This window comes from Cololabis saira, chromosome 6 (assembly GCF_033807715.1).
Source record: "Cololabis saira isolate AMF1-May2022 chromosome 6, fColSai1.1, whole genome shotgun sequence".
Lineage (NCBI taxonomy): Eukaryota > Metazoa > Chordata > Actinopteri > Beloniformes > Belonidae > Cololabis > Cololabis saira.
The window spans coordinates 26,188,858-26,211,545 of NC_084592.1; the positions used below are offsets into that span (position 1 = coordinate 26,188,858).

The following is a 22,688-nucleotide window of genomic DNA, read 5'->3' on the forward strand; positions in this document are numbered from 1 at the left end:
ATTTTATGCCATTACACAATAACACCCAGTGGCGCACAGATGTCAGTGTACCTATGATAATATACGTAAATCCCCCAATTCCAAAAGATTTTGGACGCTGGGGTAAATGCAACATTTTGCAATTATATTATATTATATTATAGTATAGTAAAACATTAAAAACACATACACAATGTTATGACTGAGATATTTTGTCATTTCATGAAAAATATTTGCTGATTTTAAATTTGGTGGACACAAAACGGGCAACAAAAGTCTGGAAATTTCTTCAGTATGAAACAGTGAAGATTTTAGAGATCTCATCATTCACCCCCGAAATATTTCAAGAAATTGAAGAAATCTCAGGCTGAAAAAAAAAAAAAAAAAAAAAAAAAAAAATCAATAATGGAGTCTGCTGATCTGCAGTAAAAACAGACGTGGTGGAATTCATTCCCGAAGAATTTCACTGTTACATCCACAAACACAAGTTAGAATCCACCTACATGACCCAGAAACACCGATGTCGTCTATGGGCCAAAGATAATTTAAAATGGACTATGGCAAAGGGAAAAACTATCCTGCGGTCAGACGAACAGAAATTTGAGATCCCCATTCGGCCCCATTTATACAGTATAACAGTAATATAAGCTGATATGCAGAGAATCTGGTTCTCAGGGAAGACTTTGCATCTTTCAGCAACACGGTGCTAAAACAAACCCCTACAGGTGCATTGTTGTTGGAAAACACTTCAAAAACTGAGGGACAGTTTCCTTTTACAATAAACCAAAGTAGCTGCTAAGAAAAAAAGCCTTGTTAGCAGTTTGTTTATTTTGTTTGTTCACCGTTGCAGCAGTCATGAATCCAAGAATAATAGAAACAGAATATTCATCAGGAGACATTTCCAGAATCAAAAAAATTTTATTGTCTTTTTAATAGAATTATTCTCATTTATGCAAGCATTTGTCCATTTAAGTAAACAGTCAGTGCAATGATCATCTTTCTATAAAGTTATGAAGTTACAAAAATACACTTGGTTAGAAAAATAATCACCTTCAGTATCCTTAACATGTGAAACCTTCAAGAAATGTGGATTTACCAAACAACGGCAGCCGTGTAACATGTGTCAGCATGCTGACTACAGCCACGCAAACCTTCTTCCACACAGACTTTAAATATCAAAAGCTTGTAATTTATATACCATAAAGAATATAGGAATGTTGGTACAAAATTATGAGGATAGATATTCCTTGTGATGGATGAATTTTAAGTATTATTGGTAGTTATTTTGAGTTTAATTTCATATATATCGTTTGATGCCTGAAAGGTTGAGAATCGGCCGGCATGGTGAGGCATGAAACACAGCTGAGAAGGGAAAAACGACAAGTCCCGTTGAGAAACGCTGATGGTTTTAGAGAAGTTGCTGACCAGCTCGTCAACCCTCACATGTTCATCTGATGATATCACACTGCTTTGGTTCTGATGAAACCAACAAACAAGTTCCAGTGATTCTCAGTTGTCTCTGGTCCACTCAAGCTCCGCTACTGCAGATTCAATAAAAGTCTGGGAGTTTGAGGGACATGATGGGAATAATTTAAAATATCAGTCTGTATCAAATTATATTCTAATCATGAATAAAATCAGTTAGAAAAATACTTTAAAAGCTATTTTTTTTTTTTTTTTTTTTTTTTTAAATGAAATAGTGGCAGTTGTAGTCGGACACCTAAGATCACTTAATAGCTGGATGTGAAAATGTATCATTTATAATATTTACTGACTGTCACAGACGTCATCCTTAAATCTGCAGCATCTGAAGAGTCTCAGCTTTTCAACCAGCAACGGATTTGAAGCGTTTAGCCGCTGGTCTCTAGTCACTGGCAGTCATGAAACGTGAACATGTTTTTGGGTATGTACAACAGTCCACAACATTTTTAGGGTAACATTTCTTTTACATGTTCTTGGATATTTTTATTCTGAAAATATATATATTTTTTGTTCGAGTCTCTTTAAGATGCTAAAATGCTTAAACACTTATGTGCTCCTGTTTTCACATGTTCAACATGCTTTTTCTCACACATAACTATGAAATACAATCAGATAAATTCATTTTTCCTTCTAGAGATGACCTGATCACTATTCACTCTTTTTTTTTATTCAAACAGAGTTGTTTCTCTCGCGTTACTGGTTCTGAATATCAGAGGTCCAAACCTGAGATCAGCTCCACTGTTGGATTACAATATTTTAGTGTCTCTTTTGGACAAACTACGTCCATCCAATGGTTGCGCTCAAAAACTGCAGGGTGTGAGGACATTTCTGATTTCTAAACATAAGACATAATATCTGCACAAATGTACTCTGAATAACAAACTGTAAGAAGTATAAAGGATTGATCCCTTTTCATTATCCACAGCTGTCTCTGTATAGAAGTATCAACAGTAGCACACACTTAGTTTGTTCAGCTTACAGTTATATATTATAATCAACTCTCAAGAAAAGGTTTGTGGTTATATGACCTGGTTAGTTTTGCTGTTTTTAACAATATGTGCAGCTTGTAGGCCTTAAAAAGTTCCCTTTGAGGAGTGCTTGGAAGTTAAATAAAATAATCATATTTAATATTTTAGTGATTAGTGCCTTGATTTCCCTTTAAATGCGGTCAAGTGTCAGACTTTGTCAGTGATGCAGTGGTTTCTCTTTGCCTGAAATGTTCACAAGTTTTCATTGAAAGCAGATGAACGAGGAACATGTATTAATTACATCTACGTTACACCACTCGGTAGAGCCTGACGAATTACTCTACAGAAAAACACTAGGACATAAAAAACACTTTAAAGTCATGAAAATGACTGTTACACCTCTGAGAAAATATGAATTAAATACTTTTGATGCATATTAACAATCCCAACTCACATATAACACATGTACAAACATGATAAATTAGCTCCACCAACTTGTCCACAAGAGGGCGATAAGTTGACCTGACGGGAGCAGAGACGGGTGTAACAACAAACCAGGAGAGACGTGTCAAACCTCCTGATCCCGTCTGCAACAGAAGATGAAGGAAGTGCACTCCCTCCTCCTGCTCGGTGTCAGTGCAGCCTCGCTGCAGCTTCCACCAGTTCAACACCAGGAAACGACAGGTTTCTGTTTCCACAGCTACTTCCCGGGACCTGTCTGCTCCTACGTGGTGGACTCCTGCTGGATCTGGATGTAGCAGGCCTGCAGCAGAGACACGTGGACACTTTTAGAAAACCTCCGGAGAAGTGACCCGCTGATGGTTCAGTCGTTTTAGAAAGCCATAAGAGTTTACAGTTAATGAATCATCGATGGAGATAAAGAGACATGAATAACAACATTAACTGGTGTGAAAAAAAAACACAGTGATGAACCTGGAGTCAAAACCTGCACAACGAGCAAACACAGTGATCGCAGCACAGTTTAACAAAAATCTCTATTGATCTGAGTATTAAAATGACGAAAGTTTACAGCGGAAGACAAAATATACTAGAGCCTGGTACAACACTAGCCTATAAAGCTTGACTTCACTTCCAGGCCAACTGTACGGGAGATTGATTAGTCTGCAGCTGACCAGCTAAAATTATACAAAACCACAGATTTATATATTGACATGGAAATTGACATGGAAAGCTCATATATCACATGTTAAAAAAAAGATTTCCAAGAGTATTTTTGTTCTGAACAAAGCAAAATATGTACTAGATTATAAGGCATTGCGAATCTTATATTGTTCACTGATTTTACCTTATTTCAATTACTGTGTGGAAGTCTGGGGCAACACATATACTAGCAATGTACATCCATTGTTTATCCAGCAGAAAAGAGCGGTGAGGATCATTCATAAAGCAAATTACAGAGAACACACCAACAGATTATTTATTAATTCAGGACTTATTAAATTTAAAGAAATAGTTGAGTTACAGAGATTATTAGTTATGCATAGGGCAAAAAGAAAAGTATTACCAAGTAATCTACAGCAGTTGTTTGTTTTTTCGAATCCAGAAGTTATAGATTATAGAAGGAAATATAATTTCAAACATCAGTATGCAAGGACCAATCTCAAGCAGATGTGTACATCGGTTGTGGGAGTAAAACTGTGGAACTCTCTACAGAATGATTTAAAGGAATGTACAAATTTACTTAGTTTCAAAAAAAATGTATAAAGATAAAATATTTAAGTTATATGATCATGAATAGGCTGGGACTTAAACAGTACTATTGATATATGTGGTTGGTTTCTATTTAGGTGTATATTTTATTGTAAATATTGGTTACATTGACTGTTTTTGTTTTGGTATTGAGTAAGGGGCAGGTAAAATAAGACTTGTCTTCATCCTGCTCCTTTTCGGTCATGGGTGTGTAGATTGAAGTGTACAAATGTACTACTGTAATATTGTCAAACTATGCACTACCATGCACGAAATAAATAAATAAATAAATAAATAAATATATAATTAAGGTCATTTATTTTTCTTTCTTTAGGCTATAGTGTCTAACAACTGGAAGTTATCACTTTAGCAGCTTAGCACTTGACTTGAGTGTACTTGACTTCTGGATTTAGACCACACATAATTATAGTAATTACGTTTGAAATTCTCAATTGAAACAAGGAGAATGCAAGATGGAGGTGTAACGTTATCTTAACCTCACCGTGTTAGATCAGCTCAGTGCTCCCTGACCCTGGTCCTCAAGACCTACTGTCCTGCATGTTCTGGTGTTTCCGGCTTCATCACACCACTGTGTCACTAACAGACGTTTGCAGGCTGTGAGGACATGCTGATAACGATCATTAATTAGAATCTGGTGTGTAGATCTTGAGGACCAGGGTTGATGACCACGGGTTTAGCTATTACCATGTATTTTCACACAGTTTCAAATTACAAGGGTGAAACCATTAAAATGTGGAAAGAAAAGTTATCAGAACCCCCCGAAGTACGAGGGCTCAAAGTTGAATGAAAATGACATGCGTGAATAAACTGTCAACCTGCGCGATGTAAAACTTACTACGTTTACATGCAGTCAAAATTCGGGTTATTGCTAATATTCCGGTTACTGAAACATTGGGAATATTCCGTTTACATGTGTGAGCAAACAGGGTTATCCCTGTATACATGGTAATTAATCATTCGGGATATCTGGATCAAACCAGCGACGCGCGGAGAACGTGATGACGCAATTCCCGTCATTTCTGCTTCTTCTTCCTGTATCCAAATTCAAAACAAATGCTGCTTCGCGCAACTTTTCGCTCACCTTCTTGTAAATCTCGCTATCCCGGTACTTTCTACCGTCTACAAATGCCAAAATGTTCATATCCTTCATTATCTTTATAAAGTGATTAGTCTCCTCCTCACTCCAATAGTGTGGCGTGGTCTTGCGTTTCGCTGTGTTTCGAAGTATGTCCTGGACTCAAAAGACCAAGATTCCTTGTGAACAGAGCATGCGCAGAAAACAAATTCCTGTTCCTTTTGATGGGGATATTCCGTTTGGCGTTTACATGACTGAATATTCGGGTTTTAAAAAGGAGTAAAAAAATCCAAATCCGTTTCAGCTTACAGCTGTCCTAAGCTAAAACGTGTCCGATTCTCTGCTGCTGTGCAGTGATTTAACTATGCATTAAAAGTTTTGTACTTACAGTGAGTGCTGTCGGATTTGGATTTTTTGACATGTTTTTTGGACTGGCACCCGGTGACCCACTTTTGGTCTTTTTGAGTGAGCAAGCCAAGTCTGCCGATTACTTTAGAAGGAGTAACCCAGGGGTCATATTCGGGTTTTTAAAAACCGGAATATGAGCAAATTCGGGTTATTCAAAGGGGTTATTGGTGTTTACATGGCCGTGCAAATTCGGGTTATTGCCAATATTCGGGTTTTAAAAGGGTTATTGAGTGCATGTGAACGCAGTCACTGTTTGAACTTGTCACTGTGAGAGGGTTCGGTGCTCCCACCTTCAGTGTTGTGAACATCATTCCCATCTCTCCGTGCTGAATGTTGGGATCCATCAAGTCTTCTATCAGACAGACCTCAGCTCCCAGATTCCTGATCCTGCAGATCAGAGCAGCACGTGACATGAACAAAACAACAGAATTCACTCGCAGCTTCACTTTACGGACTGTGTTGGTGTGGTGACGCACCTGGCTCTGAGCACCACGTACAGGAAGAGAGGGAACAGGTCATCCATGCACCACAGGAAGTCACCGTTCAGCAGGGGCTTCACCTCCAGCGTCAGCTCCTCGAATGTCTTCTGAATGACCACAAGTTTGTCTGATGGAGTGAATGTGGTGCTAGTTGGAGGGAAAAAGTCTCTATTAAAGTCATCAATTCACACCCGCATCAGAATTACAATCAGAATCAGGTTTATTGGTCAAGTTTGAACATGCCAGACAGGGAATTTGACTTTGTTATTTCGCTCACTGTAGAGTAAATAGACAATACTCATGTTCAAACACTGCACTTAGGTTTTTGTTTCAGCATTTCTATGTTATTGCATCCACAGCCTCTTTTGCAAGTTTTCATTGTCCTCACAAAATGTCACCTTGCATCAAAAACCAGACGATCATCTCTGATATCCCACCTCAACAGGGCTAAACATGCCTGACAGACGTAAATCAGGGCTAAATATAAGCATCTCTGTGAGCTGTCTGGTGTGTTAGATGAAGATGTTTCATCGGTGGATCTCACTGCTTCACTAATCACTAATCATGTCTGTTAAGCTGGTCGTGTATCACAGCGGGTCACGGAGCAGCTACCTGATCTGTTGGAGAGTCTCCACGGCAGAAATGAAGCAGGCGTCCTTGCTGCTGGACACGATCTGCAATCAACATAAATACAACCAGTCACAGGTGGCAATGCAAGATAAAAACGCTTCTTCAGTAAATAACTGTAGAATATGATGAAAAAACAAGTACATGAGGAGAGAGTTGGCGGTATCTAACCTGCTTTTTCTCGCCCAGAATTGACATCCAGTGAGGCCAGAACTTCCTACGAAGAAACAAAAGAAAAGGAAATTGCAATACAAGAGTCTTAATCATTCGACTTTCATTGGCAATGAGGCATAAACCTAACAGCATGTGTAGCCTGTGAGGCGGGTTTGTTGTGCTTCCTCACTCACTCCTGCACTCCCAGGAAGCTGAGCAGAGACTGGTCGGGCTGCTTGTTGAGTCGGAGGATGCGATCCCAGTAGTCGGCCTCCTCCTGCTCCTCCTCCAGACAGTACAGGGTGAAGAGCGGGGGGTAGAGCCGCGGGAGCAGCAGAGGGAGCAGCAGGGAGGAGCAGCTCACCACCACAACACTGAGACAACAAGAGGAGTGAGACACGGACCAAGGAACTACTTTAATGCATCCTGTTGTTCTGAGAGTCATCCAGCATGCTGACTAGGGCTGCAGCTATCCAATATTTTAGTAATCGAGTATTCTACTGAAAATTCCATCGATTAATCGGATAAAACATATTTTTGTTTAGTTAAAGGAGCTTGAGGCTCCTTTTAAGAAATGAGACTCTCTAGCGCCACCCTTCACCACGACGGCCGTTGGGGGTACTGCAGCCAACAGTGAAGCCGGCACAGGAGAACGGGGAGAACGCACATGCAGCGTCATGTGACGTCACATCCGCAGGACAGCGCGGGAAATTCGGGACCGAATTGCAGCACATTTTGCAGCACACAGCCTGTTCAAGGCAACAGAGAGATACACTAGAGGGCTCATTCTTTTGGGTTTGGAACGCTTCATCTGACATTATTACAAAACATAAAATGTATACAGATTTTTTTCATAAATCCTGCCACAATCCGGCCTCATGCTCCTTTAAAGAGCAATTATAAATATACATAAGATGTTAGATGTTAATTGACATCACTAAGACTAAATTATATAATACAGTAGGTTCATGGCTGTGCATTTAAAAACCCTGAACTTACACCAGTTGACCAAATTCACTGCTTTCACTCAAAAAGTAAGGATCTTACCAAGAAATGTTCTTATTTCTAACCTAAAAATGCCATTACACCTGATATCACACATAACTTAAAAGGTTGGGTGTTTTCCCCACGTGTTTCAATTGAACTTTCATTTGTGTCAAGCAAATTTTAAGTTCTAGTTAAGTTTTAAATTAAAGTAAAAGATTTTGAGTGTTGGCAGTGTTCAAAATATAATTATGAGACCTGCTGTATTGGAGCACACTAGCCACCAGTGCTGCTTGTTTTATCCATAAATGACTACAGAGATAAACTACCCAGTTAGCTTTATTATGTTTTTATTTTTCTGACATTTTCTGCCTTTTCTTTTAGTTAAAACTGTAGAGGGAACAGATGTTTAGAGGAACCTATGTATGTACCGGGTTAGAGGGGGAACATATAGGAGAACGGACCAGAGGAATATAGCGTGGATTGAAAATAAAAGTTAAACACTGAGCTACATGTGTCTCCCATCTGGGCCATTGCAGACTCATTGCCTGAGCACATAGATATAATATATATATATATCTATGCCTGAGCACGGCATGTTACAAAAATCAAACAAATCCGCCGCCTCTTTCTTCTTCCTTTATGTGCGCGGCGTCAGCGCGCTGTGCCGCATTAAATGTAGTCCGGGCGAAATACCTGCTTTGAGCTGGTGAAATTAAACGATTCCTCGAGGCAGAGAAAATTCCTCGATCATTTTTTGTAATCGAATTACTTGAATTATTCGAGCAATCGTTTCAGCCCTAATGCTGACCATTGTGTAGGCTCTGATGAACGTGTGTGTGTGTGTGTGTGTGTATGTGTGTGTGTGTGTGTGTGTGTGTGTGTGTGTGTGTGTGTGTGTGTGTGTGTGTGTGTGTGTGTGTGTGTGTGTGTGTGTGTGTGTGTGTGTGTGGACACTGACCATTGCTCTGTTCTGTCAGAGTTGCGTCTACTATTAGAGGCAGCTGGTGCTGGGATGACGTTTCCATCCTCTGGTAACCCTGGAAACAGAAACCTGCAGGGAACATAATAAAGTAGCAGGGTTTTTTTCTCTGTTATTAAGAAGGTTCATGTGTTGAGAGTGGAGGTGAATCTACCTGACGATGCTGTAGAAGTGTGTGAGGTAGGCCAGCAGCTCCTGGACAGCCTGCCGGAGGAGCCGGCGGTTTGATCCCACACCAACGTAAGTCATCCTGTAGGCCGTCACCAGCGTTTCCACCAGCCAGCCGAGAGGGTGGTGAGGAGTCTCGCACGCCTGACAAGAAACCACGTGCAGATATTCTCACTTAAAACTGTTAAAACACCTGTAAAACTAACCATAAAAAGACAAATGAACAATTCTCTCACAGTAATGTTTTAGGAACATTACGTCACGTATACCTTAGTGAGGTATCTTCTGACGTTGTCGTAGTTTGCAGTGGTGACGGGTTCGTGATACTGAGGAATAAACTCCAAACTCTCCAGAACTTTGCTGTGAGACTTGCTGAGGTCTGGACTACAAAGATGCACAAACACACACACATTCACCTCATTAAGATGGCAGGTCTTATTAGTGCCCAGGCACCATCCAGACATTATTCATCTCTTTACATTTCTGCTTTAATTTAAGTAGGTGGAGTCTTTACTGACACTTCCCACTTGCAAGCCTTAAAAAGTCATTGAAGTGTTCGACAGATGCAGTCGTATGGTTTTGGTTTGGCTTCAAGTCTTCTCCTTCCCAGTTACTGTATTGACCCAAATATAAGTCAGTTTATATTTCCCTTTTACATATAATCAAAAAAGCAGGAGGGGTTAAAAATAGCGTAGTAATCAGCCTTATTGATGGTACGTATGGCTCAAAAACGAGCCATACGTATCATCAATAAGGCCGATTACTATGCTCACACAGATCCACTTTTTCTAAATTCTCATGTTATTAAATTTCATGATTTGTTTTATTTTAAAATCATGCAAATTATGTTTAAAGCAAAATCAAAAATGCTCCCTGACCCAATACAGAGGTTCTTTTCAATTCAGGAGACTCGTTACAATCTTAGAGGTGTCTGTAATTTCACAGTACAAATGGCTAAAAAAGGTATGAAAAGGAGATGTGTCTCCATCGTTGGAGTTAAATTCTGGAATGATGCTAACATACATTTAAAAACATGTCATTCTTTTGTTGTATTATAGAAAATGCTTTGTAAAGCTATTTTTGAAGCTTATAAGTGCAATTGACCATCTGTCAATGTTTCTTTGCTTTTCTATTGTTTCTTTGCCTTTTGTTGTTTCTTTGCTTTTCTATTCTCTTTTTGGTTTTCTGGAGGTTGGTAGCCAAAAATAGAAAGTTGTTAATATAGGATAGGCTTTTATAAGCAGTTTGCTTCTGCCTATGCCTTTTCAGTTATTGTTCAACACATTTTTTTGGTTTAATAGTTAATGCTGTGTACAATGTTTTTTTGTTTTTTTTGGTGTTGTTTTGTGTTGCAATGACTGAATAAACTTCATTCATAATCAACAACAAAGAAACCAAAAAACCCCCTCACAGACCAGAGGGCTGTTTCACAAAACCAGGATAGCAGATTAAGCCGGGATTTCCCCGGATATCCTGGCTGAATTAAGCCTGGATTTGGTTTCACAAAAGCAGTTACCATGGCGATATATCCTGTGCTGTTAGTCTGCTCCAGACCGGGCTGAGAGCTAGGCTTAGTTAGGCCTGGTGCCTCATCTGTTCAATCAGTTTGAGAAACCCATGTGTTTTTTCCGTGATTTTGTTTTCTTATCTGTCTGTTTCGACATTTTCCATTTTTCGCTCATTTTTGAATGACGTTGACGATGAAGCACTTATATTGAGAAGGGCTTTCAGACGAGAGTTTTTTTTGGGACAGGTTCGACCTGTTGGCTTTTCCTGACAATTACCTTCATGAGTGCTAGCACCTTTGTGGGGATGCCGCGCAGAGCCACGCCCTCCCGCTACACAGGTGATCTGAGTTGGGCTCAGATATTCCCCCAACGGTCCTACATGCAGTCGGGGCTGCCAAAAAAATCTTAGAAAAGCCACTATTTGCAGCACAATCAGAAGAGTGTATTTGGCAGGTGCTGCCAATGAATATGCCTATGAATAATACTCACTGCATTAATGTAAGTCAATCAGTCCATATCATACTACAGAAATGTGATTAGGCCTGTGTTGAAAAAATCGATTTCCCAATTCTAAATCGATTCTCATATTAATTCCTAAAAATCGATTCATATGTCTAAAGATCGATTTAAAAAAACATTTTTTTTTTCTTTTATTTATTTATGTATTTTTTTTTTCATCATTACATTACAACTTTTGGTTATTTTTTTGTTTATCCCCAAAAAAGGAATGTTTTGTTGGACACGAGAATAACTGGTGCCATGTTTTTGCCTTTAAATATGTTTAAAAGGTATGAAAACATTAAAGTGTTAGGTTATAATTGTATAAATTGTTTATATTTCATTACTTTATATACTGTCTTGGGGTTACATTTGCAAAAAATGCTAAAAGCCAAATGCTCAAAAATTAACCAAAATAGACCGAAAATGGAACAAATAAAAACGGAATGTGGGAAAAAATAAAACCGATTTCATCCGTCTCTGTTTGCTGCCCTGGATCTGTTTGGTAATTCTGACCCACATGATGTTTCTGAAAGCAGTTCTATCAGCATTCTGGGAGCTGATTGGTCCTTACAGCATCATTAGCTGCCAATACTTTCTGTTTAATCCCAATATAATACTAATAGTAATATTTTGCATAACTACTAGTGATGCACCGAAATGAAAATTTGTGGCCGAAACCGAAACCGAAAATAATAATAAACACTTGGCCGAATACCGAACAATACCGAACATGGTTCTTCGCAGTTTTTCATTTATTTTATTTTTTCACCATTGCATAAATCAAATAAATTTGATTTAGGCATGCTTTTAAAAGAAAAATATCTTTTACAAAATTACAAGGTAGAAAACATTTGTTGAACATAAAAAACTGAAATTTTTTTCATTTCCCAGCATTTCTTAAATATTCCAGCAGACATTATACCAGCAAAGAACAATAACTTAAAATAAACAAATAAGCAAAATAATATTTTTGGCCATGTTTGAGCTTACGTTAGGCTTAACTGACTGAACATTGTAACATAGGCCTTAAAACAATAAAAATGCATTAAAGCGCTCAGGGTTTTTTATCATTTCAAATGATAAATCAAACTTGTAGTGCTGAAAGACTTTGCAGATGTGCCCCCTCTAGATATTTGAGCAGAACATTAATTGCAAACAGCCATTCTTGTATTATTATTTGCCACTCTAAAATACTTCCACACTGCTGACATGTTTGCACCACTTCACTCCACGCTCTTCCACGTTTGATTTCCTCATCTAAACGCACCTGTAATAGATTGATTTATGTTGTTTTGGTTCCACCTGCTGGTGAATGTTAGGTAAAATTCTTATGTGGTTAGTTTTTGGTTGGCCAACGATTTATGTGGTGCGCAACAGTTACGGAGCGGCCAGTCTATTTAGATTTCAACGGCGTTATTAATTGTTCGGTTTTTTTTCCCACTTATTCCACCGAACACCGAAAGTGTTTTTTTGCCATTTTCGGCCGAACAATTTCGGTTACCGAACAATCGGTGCATCACTAATAACTACAGTCATATAATTCATGCAACAGCTCAAAAAACAGTTTTAATAACACTAACCCAAATCGATATCAGAATCGAATCGAATCAAATCTTGATAATCGATTCTGAATCTTAAGAATCGGAATCGAATCGATTCTTGACATTTGAATCGATCCCCAGCCCTAAATGTGATTATGTTGTATTCAGTAGTGGAATGATGTACCATGTATGAAGGGGGCAGTTTCTATGTGGACGCGCATTTACCTGGATCACATACACCTGGCTTGACAAAGCCGCACTTCCTGAGCCTGGTTTGGCCTTTGTGAAACGGATCAAGCCAGGATGAACTTGTGCCGCTTTGTCAAGCCTGATTCATCTCTTATTCTGGATTTCTGAATCCTAGTTTTGTGAAACAGCCCTCAGGACATCGACTCCGTTCCCATGCAGCCTGAGCACTTCTAAAAATGCACATCCCAGATGCTTGTTTTGGTGCCGGATCAAACATACAGAAATGAAAGCTGAGACTGTTGAGAATTCACAGAAACATATAGCCTGCAGTAAAAGCCGACCTAATGCTTGCAGCCTTGAGCGGCATGTGTGTCTACCTCTGTCGTCGCGCTGTTGTTATGGTAACAGCGATGTTCTCCCAGGCTGTGGTCCTCTCCCCTCTCCCGGCGGCATCGCAGCCCAGTCGACTCCAGCACTCATCGAACACGCAGATCCACCTCTGAGCCGCAGGAACCACGTACTGACCCAACCTGATGTACATGCGCACAGTCAAAGGTTTTTAAAACACCAAACTAATTAAGACAAACACATATGCGTTATTAGTACAATAACAGATCACATGAACGCTTTTGCACATCACACTTTAAAAAACTTTGCCTTGTACATCATGAAATCAGATCAAGATGTGATGTTTGGTTTAAAAGAGTTTGAAATGAGGCTCACTGCAGTATGTTTCTCTCTTTGCTTTCACATCCATCAAACGCTGGTTTGGTGTACGTTCCCACCACCTTCAGGCCCGAGCTCCACTCTCCGCTGAACACGCCGTCCAGGCTGTCCCCGTTCACCAGCGTCAGAACCCCCTGGAGCAGAGTCCTCAGTGAGTTATGAGTATACATGTAGCCGTTTAAGTATTGGCTGATCATTTTTTTCTTTGTATTTAGTTCACGAGACATTGACGCAGTGACATTTTTACAGACGTGGAGCCAGAGGACGGATGTCTTCTACCTTTCCGTTGACAGTCCAGTCGTCAGAAAACTCGCCATGAAAAACTGTGTCATCCTCCGACACCAACAAGCCCGGACCCTGACAGATCACACACAGCATCAAACACATCACACATACAGGTGAGATAATAAAGATTTCAGCAACAGATTTTAGTTTGCTAACTTTTTCTCTTTTAGTGTCTTTGGAAAAAGTGATGTGTTCACGACGAGCTGCTGCAGTTCTCAGGTTGGGATTTCCACAGGAGGTGTCATTTGGGACTCAGGAGCCGACGGTTATTAGAAAAACAGTGTCTCCCATGCCCTCAGCTGTCATATCAGCCCCAGCTAGATTATTATTATTGGCTCTATTCTATGCCAGAACATTTTTACAGTTAATAGAACATTACATTCTGACTACGCACAGAAGAAATCCTGAATTCACGTATCATGTGCTTTCGTCAGTTACAAACCAGTGTGTCTAACTGATGTATATGTTATTCAAAGTAAATATACTGAAATGACCATATTAGACACGGTTTGGAGCATATATGACTCATATACCGGAGCACCGCCTTCTCCAAGGCCCCTTCTTCAACATGCATCCTGAGAAATGAGATCACATGTGGCAGCGCCTACATGTTCGTGTGTGGAACCAAGACCCAAATGTGTTTTGAGTGATTCAACCTCACCTCCCCGGTCTATTTTAAAATAAACACGTCATTCTTGCTTGTAAAACACCAAATGTGCCGAAGGCAGCAGCTGGAAATAACTAAGTGTAACTTGCAAATAAAAAAAAGTGGAAGAAGCCAGGAATAACAAGATGAAGAAGATTCCCCACAAACATTCATTCAGCAATGAAGCGATGTATACCGGTACTATACAAGGAAAGAGCCACTATTAACATGAAGAAGAAAATCGAATAACACAGAGTTTTATTAGTATAATGTATGTGCAAAATGTATTAAACTGTCCCCAAATCTGTCCCAGAACTGAAATAAAGAGGTTGCTGTCCCAACGGATGCAGAAGAAACCGTCTCTGCATGGCGTTGGATAGAAGTACAACCGATCAGGGAAATGAAGGACGTAGGCAGAGCAACAGACAGACTAGTATCAATAAAAGACGGAACACGGTCACAGCGGGGCAGGAACACCAGTGAATGTCTGTTGTGGGTTTTGCAGTTAAACTTTGTTGATCTGAGATACTATTAACCATCTAGGTTGTTTTTAATAGTGACTTTTGGATGCTCCTGCTTGAGCCATTATATGAAACCCATCCCTGTCCTGCAGCGATTGGTTCGGTACGTTGTGTACCACTGAAAATGTGTTTGTTTTTAAACCATACATATATACTTTCTTGCATTTTACATTTTTATTTGGTTGTAAAGCACGTTGCTCAACAATAATATATAAAAATTAATTTGACATTGACGCGTGAAAATCGATTTCAAAATAATCTTAACCCTCCCCAGTTGAAGTTAATTGTGACCCAGTTACACACTGCACACTGTAAGGATGTTTTTACATATATCTTTTATTTCATATTAAAAATGACTCAAGGTAATATTCTTACAGATATGTCTTGAGATGAATCTCTGGACATCCACACAGGCGAGTACATACTTCAGGCTGCACTTACATTCATCTTGTTTTCTTTGAATATCCCCTCATAGTACACACCGTACTGAGTGACGACGGCGCCGCTGCCGTGCCGCTGGTCGTCCAGCCACTGCCCCATGTACTTCTCTCCTCTGGAAATACAGGTCACACACTGAAAATAGTTTCTTGAAAGCATCTAGCATTAAAGTTCAACTTTGTAAATCACGAAAAACACGTCAACACATTAAAATGAAAGATCTGTTGTTGTTTTATATATATATATATATATATATATATATATATATATAAAAAATTGTGCCACCATTTTTTTATTTAAAGAGCTGACATTTTAAAGATTATTGATCTTATTTCAATCTTAACAGGAGAAAAATCCATTCTAGATTATTTTCTACACTAGTGTTTCTGCAGGTTACATCTGCAGGTGTCTCTCAAAGGCTGCTTAAAACAAGATACCTTCATGTCTTATCTATGGGCTGCATATCGAGCATTTCTTGAATGCAACACTTTCCAGTGCCGTCTCTAAACAAGGATGTGAGGCGGAGCCTTCGGTCAGACCTGGTGATGTCGTCGTAGACTCCGTATCCTGTCTTCTTGTCATGAACCCAGTGGCCGATGAAGATGCTGGAGGAAGCCCTGCCCAGTTTACCAGAGCTCAGCATGCCGTAACCATGGCGCTGCCCGTCGCAGAAACAGCCCTCGTACACCTCACCGCTGGCGTACCTGGGTCCGACCCACACAGACACAAACATACAGAATGTGGCCTCTAGGTTAGCAGACTGATCACAGCAACGATGCTCTTAACGCTGTCCACTCAAAACAACACTTCTAATGTTGCTGACTCCAGAGTCCAGACTTTGCCCAACCAGAGCTGCTTTCATATTTGCGTCCCGGTATCTGGTGCTGCTGCTTTACACACACAGCTCTGATAGCAGATATCAGACTTTTCTGTGACTCCAAAATGCCTTTATTGATGTAAACATAACCTGTCTACTGGTATGGACAGTAAACATGGAGGTCATTTGTCCTTTGTTCTCCACTTTACGGTAAAGTAGGAAAAAAATCGTGTACTGACTTGTACTTGCCAAATCCATGGATCTTCCCGTCTCTCCACTGTCCCTGGTAGCTGTCCGTCTTGTTCAACTCTTTGTTGGGCATCAAATATTCTCCATAACTGGAAGAAACAATAGAGGGAAAGGTTGAGGCAACTTCACACCATTGTGGTTGGCTATGAAAATCATTTCATATGATGCACCACTATTTTCTGTTTTGTTTAAAAGAAAGAAAAAAAACAAATGATCATAATAATATTATATATATATATTATATACAGACCCATCCTCCAACCCATTCTTAAAGTTTCCCTTGTACATCCGTCCATCTGGCCACTTCATGGTTCCTCTGAAAAGGAAAAAAGATGTATATTAATTTTTTTTTAAGCAATTAAAGTCTAATAATTACCCTGAGAGACACTTGAGGTGGATTTAATATCACTGTGCACTTGGTGCAAACAGTGTTGCTATCAAAAAGGGGGAGGGTAAGTTACTGCCTCAAAGGTTTTCGATGTAGCTTTCTGTCAACATGTTCTCTTTTAGTGACTCGGACTGATGGGTGCTGTCTGATCCTGAATTTAAAAAAGAATTATCATAAAAAAACAAGTATTTACACAAAAGGATTAAGTCTGAGGTCACATTAGGTTGGGGTCTGACAAACTCCTCCACCAGTCTCCTGTTTTCCTGCTCAAAAACAACGTGTTGTCTGTAAAACGCAGGCTCTAGATCATCGGCAGGGCTGCTTCTTCAGGGTTTATACAGCAATCCTTATGTTAAATTTAATACCAATTTAATACCTTTTTCATTACCTTCAGATTTTTTTTAAAAAACTGTCACAACATTAAGTGTTAATCACGGACCTTTTAACATTAATACAGATTTTGAACTATAGAACACTATACAGAACAGATTTATAGACTCATTGATGTTGACCAGATGTTTCACATTTATTTCACTTTGTGAATGACAATAAAATAGACTGCTTAAAATGTAAAAGGTAAAAAATAATACCAATTTAAAAAAAAATAATACCTCTGAAAGTGAATTTAACACTTTTAATGGCCTTAAATTTGGCAATTTTCATTTATCACCTTTTAATACTTTTTAAAACCCTGCGGAAATCCTGTTCTTTTAGACTCTTTTAGAACAAGCTCTTTGGCATTTGCAGATCAGCAGTTTGGAGTGCTGGACTGGATATTCCTATTGGCGATATTTACAATTTATGACTGCACACTAATTTGCTCGCTTTAGTAGATCTGCCTCTTTAAGAGCTACTACAAAGTCAACTGAGTTTAATTGTTCAGATGAGAAAAAAGTTAAGAGACGACATTGTTTCTAGCAATTTGTATTGATCGGACTAATTGCCTAGTTGTACCTTTACAGCAGTAATTGTTATCAGTGATTAGACATCTGAGAGCTCAGCTACAAGCACTGCCAACATCCTGAAACCTAATGTTATCTGCGAGTAGATCTAGATTTCCTGCTCTATGGACACGTGCAAGCCAGTAAAAAATATTATTCTTGGTGTTGCAGAAACAATCAGATCCTCTAACCTGCCATGAACCCGTCCTGCCAGCCAGCTTCCAGTATACAGAGCGTCTTTGTATCGCTCATCTGCGGTGAAGGCGTAGGAGGCCGTGCGCGACATTGCCGTCAGCCCCGGTGACGACCCCTGACCTCCACCACCCAGCACCTGATCCACCGCCTGGTTAAGAGATCGGAGCCACTTGTTCTGCAGAGACAGAGACAGAGACGGAGAAGACGTCCGCATCAAGCAATGTTGTACGCATTTTTAAATTACTAATGCAAATAAAGAAACCTAATGAGCGGATAAACCATAAAAGTACCTTTTCTTGTGGCGTTGAGGCCACCAGGGTGAAACTCTCCTCTGGACAAGTTATTTTGATGGCGTAGCTGAATATGTACAAAAGAAGAGGATAATTCCTTTATTACCCGCTGGATAGATGTGCACAACAAACGTGAAGAAAAGGAACCAGGCTGTTTGCACTGAAGCAGACTGCTGTAGGTCCCATAATCAAAGGGGAGTCGAGCACTTTCGCTGCCTTCATGCTTCACATACTTTTAACATCGTAGCCCCAGAGATGCATGGGTTTACAAACAGCAAGGTTCAAACCTAAGCAGAACTAAAGTTCCTGACAAACACTTCATTTAAGGAATATTGGTTCAAAAAGAACCAAGAGATTTGACTTTGAAGAAATAACGCAACTTCCTCCAGCATATCCTTCCACTGAAGATTTTATTTTTTCTTTCAAAGATGGATTTAAAGAATGCCTCGTTTCTCTGCACTTTTATGTTGAAGGAGAGCTCATTTGCTGCTTGTCTGTCTCACCTTCTTTCGCGGCCAAATCAGTGAGCCAATCTGCATTTTTCAGAAGATAAATTCATTTACAAAACGATTCCTTCATGCGTCATCCTTAGCTGACGCGCTCATGTCGAGGTGACAGCATCATTGCACACGTGGGATGCACGTGAGAACGACGAGTGTTTTGTCACCAGTGGTTCAAAGATTTTACCGCCACATCCGTGAGTTTTGATTGCATTAGTCTTGCCAGCTTTCATTTTCATGAAGTGTATTTCTACGAGGACCAACTCACAGGCCGCTGCCGTCTTCGGAAACCGGTCTCACCCACAAACAGGTCAGAGGATAGACGTGATGTGTGGAGAACTGCAGATATCATTTAAAAAAAGAAAAAGACAAAAAAGGCAACAGAAATATACTTTGTCACAAACTCTCTGTTATTCCCACATTAGAAACAAGCATCAATGATCCTGAGATTAACAAATCCTGACTGCTACTGTCTAACTATGGCTGCGTTTTAACCAACGGCACCAGGAGCTTTAAAACCCCAGAGCTTCACGGTTCAGAAACAGATTACAGAAATGAAGTTTCTTGATGTGCAGCTCCTCTGTCGGAGTTTCCAGGCTGCTGTTTTGGTCATAAAGCAGAAGCATGCTTCAACTGTACCAACTAAAAGTCTGTTGCTGTTCCACATTTGTTCTGACCCAGAGTGTAACCACTGTGAAACAATCTGGGCAAACTGGACTGGCACCTAGCATGTGGATAGCTTAGCTCTGCTTTAACACGGGGCTACCTGGACCATAACGCTTCCCGTTTAACCCTGGATCTAAACTGGAAGTTGAACCAGACAGCAACACCGGCACAGGGGCTGCTTTAGCTGATTCGCAGTTGAATTCTCTGGAAACCGCAAGTGTGCTGCAACATAAACATTAACCCAGTAATCAGTGCAGCCTACTTGAATATTTATGATAGTTTTAAGTGATTATTACATCTCAACCCTCTAATCAAGCCGGTCTGGATTGTTCTGGGATTATAATTATTAACATTAGCTTAGACTTTAAGTTAAACAAACTCAAGACATGAAAAGACATTCTATTATCATCTACAACCTGTCACATGAGTCACAGCCGGCTAAAAACCACACGTCCCTAATGCACTACAAGTAATGGATTACAATACAAAGGTAAACAAAACGAGTGTGTAGGATGAGATTCATGTCTCTTTGTGTTACACAAATGACTTATGCTCGTATTAAAACTTACCTGGATCAGGTTTAAGCAAACTAGCAGGACAACAACCTTTACACAAATGAAACGAGTGATGGGGTTCAAGATGTCTTAAGTCATGCAGGAGTTTAACACGAGGGTTAAACTTCTGCTCAGCTAGTGGCCGTGCAGCTGACACCTCAGAGATTAATGTTGTATGTCTCTCTCTACTCATGCATTTACAAGGTTGCTCAACCGCCAAAGCAGGCGGTGCACCAGTGTCTTAAAGCATCTTAAAGAGAACCGATTTTACAAACTGTTGTGAATACTCCAGCAATCAGACACAGCATGAAAACTCACAGCAAAGCACGTGAACCCAAAACCAAAGTGAGAGACAGAGTCTCGCCACGACTCCCTCTTTGCCATCACACCACACCAAACACAGGAGGATTCTCTAAATTCAACTGCTCTAAACTAAAACACAAACAAAGCAGAAGAGGAGAGACAGGCCAGGACGAGGTAACAACTGCCACCTGGGCCAGTGAGGGACAGTGAGGGACAGTGAGGGACAGTGAGGGACAGTGAGGGACAGTGAGGGCCAGTGAGGGACAGTGAGGGACAGTGAGGGACAGTGAGGGACAGTGAGGGACAGTGAGGGCCAGTGAGGGACAGTGAGGGCCAGTGAGGGCCAGTGAGGGACAGTGAGGGACAGTGAGGGACAGTGAGGGCCAGTGAGGGACAGTGAGGGACAGTGAGGGCCAGTGAGGGCCAGTGAGGGACAGTGAAGAGTTTTATCTTTGTGCTCCGCAGTGAGGCGCATCCTTCTGCTAAAGCAACTAGACCTCATCCAGTGACTCCAATCACTCAAACGTCACTCATATCTGCACGCGGCCGCCTGTTTGGCAGTGTGGTGAAGTTAATGTTAGGCAGAAACAGCCACCAGGAAAACATGCATGAAATGAATGTCAACACAGGACAGCAGGCTGGAGGAGCTGGGAGAACAATTACCCCGGTCCACGGTACCAGTCCCACCAGTAAACTACACAAAGAAGCCTCACAGACGTGGAGTTGAGGTCGGTTTTATGAGAGATTTACTCGTTTAGGGTTTTGCTTCTGCTACAATGTCTGCTGTGCCATAAAGTACCGTATTGGCCCGAATATAAGACGGTGTTTTTTGCATTGGAATAAGACTGAAAAAGTGGGGGTCGTCTTACATTCGGGGTCTAGACGTTATACCCATTCACAACGCTAGATGGCGCCAGATATCTTTAAAGCGAATGCTGAACTTAACTCCCCAGGCCAAAGCCAACCCCTGTCACGAAAAATAAAAATAAAAATAGCAGTAGCATGAATAAGAAAAATAAAAAATAGCGGTAAGAAAGAAAAGAGAAGAAAATAAGAGAAGAGATAACAGAAAATGGAGAAACGTAGCGACAATCTGGAGAAAAGTGGGTCGAAGAAGTTATGATGCAAACTTCAAGATCATGATTTGAATGAGGCAAAATAACATGCTTTTTCTCTCAAATATATTGTTATAATCATTTGTTTCAGATGTACTGTAATTATTTTCTGTATAAAAATTTAATTTGGTGTTAAAAAAAAAGTATTTTTTCAAATTTGAGTCTTGAAAAAGAGGGGGTCGTCTTATAATCAGGGTCGTCTTATATTCGGGTCAATACGGTAGTTGAAACATTAACTTCATATGAAATTTAAAATTATATGTTAACATAAAGGAAAAATGTTCCTTTGTGTTGCTTTAACAAAAAAAGGAAATAAGATGAATTTGTGATAAAGACACTGTTGTCAGTTTTGCTTACTTTATTCAAACTAAGTCCACTTCAAGTCCATTTTTATTAGACTCATCAGCCATTTGCATGGAGTGGTGGGATCAGAAACACCTCATATGGGAAAAAAAATAAATGTGTTCTGAGTTCTGAGCATCTTTGATCACCGATATAGTCCTGTGTTCACATTTGATGGTTTGCCATCAGATCCGAGCTGAAGTTATCAGAGTGGAAGCACTGAAGAGGCCAAACCAGCTAGAGTATCTGCAGCTTAAGCTCACGTGAAACTGCTTCGCTGAAAGGGAAACAAGGTGAAATAATGCTACGTATACTTACGAAGCTTTGAGAGGGAATGGTACCCTGAATGAATGAAACAAAATGGCCACATTTAAACGTCCTCTACAGACAACAGCAGGAGTTCCGTTAGAAGACACACACACACACACACAGATGCAGCAACTTCCTCTGATCTGAGCCAAACTAAGAGATTCTGCAGATGGTTTTTATGGCGTATTAACAGTGCAACTTCCAGTTCACTGTAAGAAAATGTAAAGATCTTTTAAAAGGCTGTTAGATAGTTCCAACACATAATTGGGTAAATGGGTAATTAAGAAGGTGTGTGTGCACGTGTTTACCTGTGTGTGAACCAGCACATCGTTGAACAGTATGAACCAGTGATTGGAGAACCGGCCAGCGTTCTGTGGAGTCAGAGATCTGTTGCTGCTTTCACACACCACGCGCCGCTGCGAGAGGCGCAGGACCTCCTGGAGAACACACATGCACATTTTCTGATCAGTGTGATGTAATGAGGACTACGGCTAAAACAACATAAACTGTATAGACTGAAATAGTGTGGAGTAGAGCTGGGTATCGATCCAAATGTCAAGAATCGATTCGATTCCGATTCTTAAGATTCAGAATCGATTATCACCATTTGATTCGATCCGATTCGATT

At 40.1% G+C, this 22,688-nt stretch overlaps 1 protein-coding gene across 2 annotated transcripts in view; it reads right to left on the reverse strand.

Moving 5' to 3' along the window:
• Nucleotides 1-832: 832 nt before the first annotated feature.
• LOC133446065 (alsin-like) overlaps nt 833-22,688 on the reverse strand; it is a 45,013-nt gene continuing 23,157 nt past the window's right edge. Inside the window, exons 21-41 of one of the 2 annotated variants that reach the window (XM_061723810.1) lie at nt 22,369-22,497; nt 22,070-22,093; nt 19,040-19,110; nt 18,272-18,338; nt 17,978-18,156; nt 16,708-16,773; nt 16,448-16,546; nt 15,931-16,095; nt 15,395-15,506; nt 13,781-13,858; nt 13,499-13,635; nt 13,153-13,305; nt 9,306-9,420; nt 9,023-9,180; nt 8,848-8,940; nt 7,097-7,276; nt 6,921-6,966; nt 6,735-6,796; nt 6,120-6,269; nt 5,934-6,030; nt 833-3,192 (exon numbers count right to left, since the gene is read on the reverse strand). In XM_061723810.1, coding sequence (XP_061579794.1) covers nt 3,154-3,192; nt 5,934-6,030; nt 6,120-6,269; nt 6,735-6,796; nt 6,921-6,966; nt 7,097-7,276; nt 8,848-8,940; nt 9,023-9,180; nt 9,306-9,420; nt 13,153-13,305; nt 13,499-13,635; nt 13,781-13,858; nt 15,395-15,506; nt 15,931-16,095; nt 16,448-16,546; nt 16,708-16,773; nt 17,978-18,156; nt 18,272-18,338; nt 19,040-19,110; nt 22,070-22,093; nt 22,369-22,497 — 2,220 coding nt within the window. In that variant the 3' untranslated portion in view covers nt 833-3,153. The remainder of the gene's footprint in view (nt 3,193-5,933; nt 6,031-6,119; nt 6,270-6,734; nt 6,797-6,920; nt 6,967-7,096; nt 7,277-8,847; nt 8,941-9,022; nt 9,181-9,305; nt 9,421-13,152; nt 13,306-13,498; nt 13,636-13,780; nt 13,859-15,394; nt 15,507-15,930; nt 16,096-16,447; nt 16,547-16,707; nt 16,774-17,977; nt 18,157-18,271; nt 18,339-19,039; nt 19,111-22,069; nt 22,094-22,368; nt 22,498-22,688) is intronic. The other variant, XM_061723811.1, reaches the window with a different exon arrangement.